The sequence below is a fragment of the Eucyclogobius newberryi genome, unplaced genomic scaffold, assembly GCF_026437365.1.
Source record: "Eucyclogobius newberryi isolate DKJ021-1_F unplaced genomic scaffold, fEucNew1.0.hap1 SCAF_20, whole genome shotgun sequence".
In the NCBI taxonomy this organism is placed as follows: domain Eukaryota; kingdom Metazoa; phylum Chordata; class Actinopteri; order Gobiiformes; family Gobiidae; genus Eucyclogobius; species Eucyclogobius newberryi.
In genome coordinates, this window is record NW_027315835.1 from 18,481,666 (window position 1) to 18,488,330 (window position 6,665).

Genomic DNA, 6,665 nt, shown 5'->3' on the forward strand with positions numbered 1-6,665 from the left:
GTACATGTATATAAATGTAGTTAAAGTTATTACAAATAGTGCGCTTAAACGTTAACAAACAGGCTCATGTTAAATAAGCTAACTAAGTTAGCTCGTTAGCTGAGACGATAGCTTAGCATGCTGGGCTCGTAAACAAGCATACATTAATGCCTTTTATCACTGTAGCATAATTATGTTTTGTTTGTCTAGCGTCCTCTTCCGATACAGAAATGACCATTGACGTTGTGTATTTGAGTGGAAATCGCGTCATACAAACCTCTGTTCAAAGGCTAGCGCTGAGCAGAGCGTCTTTCCTTGTTGCCCCTGACAACATTAAGGTGGGCGGAGTTACGGAAAAAACAAGGCTTTCCGAAAACGGGCGTCTTCTTCTGGTATTTATTTGGTGGGTCGCAACCTGCAATTACGGTGTATACTGCCACCTACTGTACCGTCTCTGGGCAATAGTATTTAAAGTTACATTTTAGTGATTATATTAAAACGATACAAATAAAAAGAATGACAACATAAAATATCAGTAATAATCTATAGCTTATAAAATAACCCTGTGTCTTTTAAGTATCCCATAAGTCACTGAAAATTATGTTTCCAATTTTAGTTAACTTATGAATTGACTGCATGCCACCAAACTCTTTGCAGATTAATTATTTGATGGCTGCTCAACCATTGAGACCCAAATGAAGAATGTAGAGACAACTTAACACAGCTTTATGTGTCTGCAAGTAAATATAATAAAAAGCAAACATTGTAAAAACAATATTTGGTTTTATTTACAATAAATGGAAAATGTCAGTTCCATTTTGTACAATATTATGCAATATGATATAGTTTGTGGTTACTGGTGAGCTTTCCGCCTTGTTTTCCTTTGGATGTTGTTGGTCCAGGATATGAAAACCCACAGCACCTGGAAATTATAGGACATGACTGGGATCATGGACATCCGTAGGTAAATAGTTTGAAACCTCAGTGAGAACATATTCATACCCTGAGCTAGTCATCATGCAGACTTCATTATGACTCCAGGTTCAGAATTTGTGGATCTTGCAGCTGTTTTTTAATACCTTTATCCAAAAGAACCAGACTCTGTACCGCCAGGCTGCGGCAATCGGAATCTGTATCCCCTTCGGCTACATCTAGAACACAAGAACAATTTTTAGCAACTCACTGGAGGCTGTGAAGAAACACTACTTCATTTCCTCCCATCTAAATGTTTTATTTTCAGGGCCAGTCACGTCATGGACAGTGGATGTTGCACAGGAAATCCTTGTTCCTCATCCATTTCCCAGAAATAGTATTATTTTATGTCAGTAGTTTTCAGAGTTAGCCATCTGGACTCCCCCTCCCAGCTTTGACGTTTGTGTACAAATAAGAATACCAGTTCAAACCAAACTGACCTTTCTATCTCTCGCTCCTTTAAAACATTTTTTTTTTAACGCTATAGCATAAAACACATACTTTGAAGATGTACAACTACTGTAGGTGCGGTGTTTAGAACACATGTTTAGAACTGTAGTTTTCTGGATTGGATATTGTTCCCATTGAACATATTATCATGTATTATCAACAATTAGATATACTCTACTTTGCTTTTTAGACCTTGTTCATTTCACCAAGTAGATGTTGAGTCTTACCTGCTAACCAAGCTTTAGTCTCAAAAAGGTGATCACCAAGATCCAACAGTAGGTTTTGACTGGGCATGCTCGAAAACACAGAGCACACAGCAAAGAGGACACCTCGTCTCACTGTTCTATTACAGACACAATACAGTTCACACAATACATACTGTACAATCTCTTCTCTAATCTGAATTTTTTTTTACTTACTGCTGGGCGTGATACCGAACAGTCCACACAAAGTCCAGCAATGCACAACCCATTTGTGCTGCTACCTGCGGTCCAGAGAATGTCTCATTTATAAAAAGGATTCTACGTTAAAGTGATGAGTTAGTTTATATATCACTTACAGGAGCATTAAGTGCAAGGTGCATGAAAAGACCTAAAGTGTGGATCAATCTGCCCAGAACAAGGTGATCGCTGCCTAGAAGATCAAACGTCACCTGTGGCCTGGACAAAGGAGACAATGAGTACTTCCATTTCTAAAGATGTAAGACATTAAATATATACAACTAAATATATGAAATATATAAAACAAACTTGTCATAATTTCTGAGCAAAGGGAAGAAGAAATGTCCAGCAACAGGGGCATATCGGTTCGGAGTGGCTTTGAGCGGTTGAGTGGATCCCTGAAGCAAAAATCAAATGTAAGAATCAAAACACCATTATTTTGGCAGTACATTGCTGATTGTACCTTAATTAGGCGCTTAGTTTTGCCTTGAATGCGCTTTTCAACAACTTGTCTCCAGTGCTCAGGGTTATCACCAGGGTATGGAGTCAAATCAAGGGTGGAAACCGCACTTATAGAAGACTCTGTTCTGTCATTAATCGGCTTTGAAAGCTCTTGAGCCGCTAAAGCAAGGACCTAAATGAGTGAGTAATAAACAGTTATTTTTCATTTAATCTGCAAAAATAATTAGACCAAAATTGACCACAGATTGAGAATGACTCTTGGATGAGTCAAAACATTGTTTTTCTAAAAAAAAAACTTTTCTACAATGGAACACTCCTGGACTGAGGGATGACACCGATTTTGCAATATTTACCTCCAAAATATCAAGGCGCTGGCGAAGACTATAGTTCAGGGAGTAAAACTCTGAAGTTAAATACTGAGTCACCTACAAAAAAAATAATATTAATGAAGCAAATTAACACTTATTTATAGAAATAATGTAAAAATAAATTCCGTACAGGGATACAGTCAGCAACCATGAGTGCCACCATTGTTGCTTGTCGGAGGACTAGGAAGTTGTCAATGTTGAATTTGTTTTCTATGTGAATCAGCACTTTGGTCATTTGGACGCTTATCTGAAATGGAAATATATTAATATATATGAATTACTTAATATTAATTTAAAGAGAATTAGCCGTAAAATGTGCCAAAATATAACACATTATAATTATAGTTTTAATAATAAACACATATATATTTATACGTTTACATGTATACCTCTTTGGCTGCAAATGGGTTCTTCTGTACCAAACTCTCGGCCACATTCAAACTGAGCTCCACACGTGTAGCATCATCAGAAGAAGTTAAACCTGACAGAATACATCAGAGGATCAGGTGTGATTTAAACAGCTATTAGAAGTGTGAAGTAAAACTCTTTGTCAGTCAGAAATTTCTCCACAAAACGGAAAAACTGGATTATAAAATCAAAGTGTGGACGGATATGGCTAATTATTTTTATACTGTACGTGTGAGAAAATAATAAGTAAATGAAACTTACTTTCAAGACAATCACGCAAGTAGCGAGGTGGTGAAGCTTGGCTTAGCTTTTGGTCACAAGACATATCATAAGGAGTGAGTTCATCGTCACTGCAAAATTGTAATGTTTTCTTTAGCACTTAGGCAAACAACTGTACTTTCAATGTTTCATATATCAAATTCACCTATCTAAATCAGAGTCTTGAATAGTGTCTGATTTTGTGGAGCTGGACTGATTTTGGGAAGCTATAGATGAAGTTTTCTCTTGGCATAGATCAGGTGAAACCAATCTGCAAATTAAATATGTATTAAATAAAGCACAAACAAAGGTGCACTGTATAACGCCACCTGCCTGTCTCCATGGAGATGTGTTTGGTTTTGCCTGGAACGTTCCACAGTATCACATTAAATGTATTTATCTCCAGGGAGACCAGCAGGTAATACAGAGTGCACCTTTAATCGCTAACTTGAACATGCACCTTGTTGGATGTTCAGAATCTTGGTCATCTTCTGTTGTGGGAGTCATCAATGATAAGAGCTCCTGTGTCTCCTCATCTGCATCATACTGAAGCACACAGAAAGGTTCAAATCAAACTTGGCAGTGGTCGGTTTTAATTGCACTATAAACATTACCTCAAATTTGAGTTTTGTCCCGTTTATGTCCATACGGGAGCTCAAGCACTCGCCCACCACCATCCCGAGGCGCCGAATCTGCACTACGCTGCTGTCAAGGTGGCTCTGCATTCCACCCAGCAGACACTGAAGCAACTCTGACAAGAAAACCATTTTTTTACGACTGGTCAGGCCAACGCAAGTATGTGGAACCAAATATTAACTATTAAATATACCTGAACGCAACTCCTTCAGCTCAGAGTCGGTCAGCAAACCAACACTGAGCAGAAGTGCCTTGCTGATGTACATCTGTTGTTCTAGTGGGGTATGTTTTACTGCACTGGGATTGGCCCATGCTTGACATATAGAACGCAATGCCTAGAAAAAAAGAAGAGAAACATAATAACGTAAAGAATATTTATAACATCAGGGAGAAGAACTATTACACACTTGTAGGAGGAGCGGTCTTCGTTCCTTGTCTGTTGCTAGGTAACCCAAGACAGCCCTCAAGACCTGTGTCTGAAAAACACATCATTTTCATACAGCAATAATAATATAATTTAGAGCAACAACAAAATTAGCAAATAAAAGCTAACTTTTGTACCTCATATTTGTATTGTAGCAACAACATTTTATGAGTCATTACAAACTGGGCTTTTTTATTTGACACAATCAGGTTCCCAATGATCCTGCCCAAAGCGCAAGGTCTGAACAAACAAACATGTGTCAGTGAAATACCACATATTCAGTCCTATAACATTTCAAAGTTAGAAAACGGTCTTACCCGCTGACAGCCTGCACTAGCCGAGTAAGCACGCTGTCAATCCAACGCTGGGGCACGTTTTCAATAAGTTTCCAACAAACTCTCTGCCACACCATGTCAGTAAGAGTGTGTTTGGATAGATGTGGAGCCAGCACTGCCATCACTAAATCTGCAGTGAAATAGAAGCTTGTATATCCAAATAATAAACATGGATCATAATGATACTCATGTTTAGTTGGTAGCTTAAGACACATACCACTGTGGCCCTGGATACACACTTTTCCAAGGGTCTGAGCAACAAATATCAAGGAACAGTCAGAACCTCCTGTTAAAATACACATATAATACAGATGACTATAGTGAATTTATCCCATGGCATTAGAGAACAGGTATGAGGGTAGTATTTTTTTTTAAGAGTTTGCATTGTGAGGAGTTATGTGATGCTTTTTAGTAGTTGGCAAGAATAACATCATCATCAAAACATCATAACAAAAAAATGCAAGCACCTTTTAGTGCCTGACAGGTCCTCTCCAGAGCGGTCAGCATCCCTTGAGCAAGTAATGGGTAATAATTCTGTGGAAGAAACAATGTCATGTTGTTGAGCTGTAACTTGTTGGCCATGTGATCTGGAAGGGCCACAATACGTCCGAGCAGTGCCTCTCGGAACTGTGGGGAGTCAGAAGGGCCAGTTCCTAAACAGTAGGACCACAGTAGGTCAGTGAGTCGGCCACTTTGAAGGAACCGCTCAGTGATGCTCAGCAAGTGGTCCAGGTTAGAGCTGGGGCTGTAGCAGAGGCAATGAAATAAAGTTAGGCTATGAGGTAAGGGTATTGTTCTCGAAACAGCACATTACTTGCCTTAATTGTCCGATCCCCTCCATAAGAACAAGTAGCGCTTGTTCTGGAGGACCTTGGAGAAATAAACTGTCCCATAATAGAGTGCGCTGGGTTGCTGTCAGGTTGTGAAGCCAGGCTGCTTGAATGTTACCGATGAGAAACTGGAGGGTGCGGGTGTAATGACTTTGTCTAAACTCCTTCTGCTGAACCGAGAAGCTAGAACTGTCTTGCCGTGTTTCCAAGAGAGAATTGAGTGTTTGGAGAGACCCGATAACCTCGTGCTGGGCCGAGGATGTGCTCAATGTGCGAAAACACTGCCCCACGGACAAGCGGACCTCACAACTTGAGGTGAGCGGCTCCATCCCTAAAGGACACAAATACAGATCCTGATGATTAAAAGGTTATGTGCTTTTTGATGACACAGTATTTCCATTCTATCGTGAATTTCATCGCCTTAAATTACGGGAACATTAATGTTAAGCATGAGCATCATCTTTAACATTACAAAGTGTTCTTACCACTGCTTCTTGATGAAACCGGAAAGTGTAGACGATATTCTAAAATATTATATTTAGTACAATGTTAAATAAAAACCTTACCGTAATATTTTTTCACTATTGATAAACTGGTGTGGCCATGTCGTTCAATGAAGCCTGTGCTCCATCAAAATATGACCGTAGATCCTTGAATGAACCGATGGTTCCGGGAACAAGGCTGCGTTCAAGACAGCGACCCCTTCTTTAGTAACACTTTATTACGTTGGTTTAACTATTTCAATAACTGAATGGCAATTGGCAACTGTATAAAAGACAATACCTTCCGGAAGTGAATTTAACATGTTTAATAGGAACTTAGTTTTATAAGATTGTTATAATGAGTTCTAAAATAATTGCATTAGTTCAGGCTCTGTGGAGTCACACTGGTCAGAAGGTAAAGGGTCTGGACAGTGCAGTTACAGAGCCAGCAGGTAGAGGAGTTTGTAAGAACCCTGGAAGAGAGTAGGACTTTGCAGGAGCGATGTTACCTGAACAGCCAGTCTGTCAAAACCTGTTGGGAATGTCTGGTCAGGCAAGGGGCGATGAGCAGTTATACAGCATACTAGCTGTAGTCAATTCAAAAGTACTTTTTTCTTTTTT

General features: G+C 39.3%; 1 protein-coding gene across 1 annotated transcript; it reads right to left on the minus strand.

Annotated features, from left to right (window-relative positions):
• Nucleotides 1-742: 742 nt before the first annotated feature.
• telo2 (TEL2, telomere maintenance 2, homolog (S. cerevisiae)) lies at nucleotides 743-6,157 on the minus strand. Its single transcript, XM_072456295.1, has 22 exons — nucleotides 6,048-6,157; nucleotides 5,551-5,893; nucleotides 5,200-5,477; nucleotides 4,950-5,018; nucleotides 4,715-4,862; nucleotides 4,535-4,637; nucleotides 4,381-4,449; nucleotides 4,167-4,308; nucleotides 3,952-4,088; nucleotides 3,798-3,883; nucleotides 3,504-3,608; nucleotides 3,341-3,429; nucleotides 3,061-3,152; nucleotides 2,802-2,918; nucleotides 2,657-2,728; nucleotides 2,305-2,475; nucleotides 2,151-2,239; nucleotides 1,961-2,060; nucleotides 1,821-1,885; nucleotides 1,629-1,744; nucleotides 982-1,130; nucleotides 743-901 (listed from the first exon to the last, which is right to left on the minus strand). The coding sequence occupies exons 2-21, from the start codon at nucleotides 5,889-5,891 to the stop codon at nucleotides 1,009-1,011; spliced, it is 2,511 nt and encodes an 836-aa protein (XP_072312396.1). The 5' UTR covers nucleotides 5,892-5,893; nucleotides 6,048-6,157; the 3' UTR covers nucleotides 743-901; nucleotides 982-1,008.
• Nucleotides 6,158-6,665: the final 508 nt, after the last annotated feature.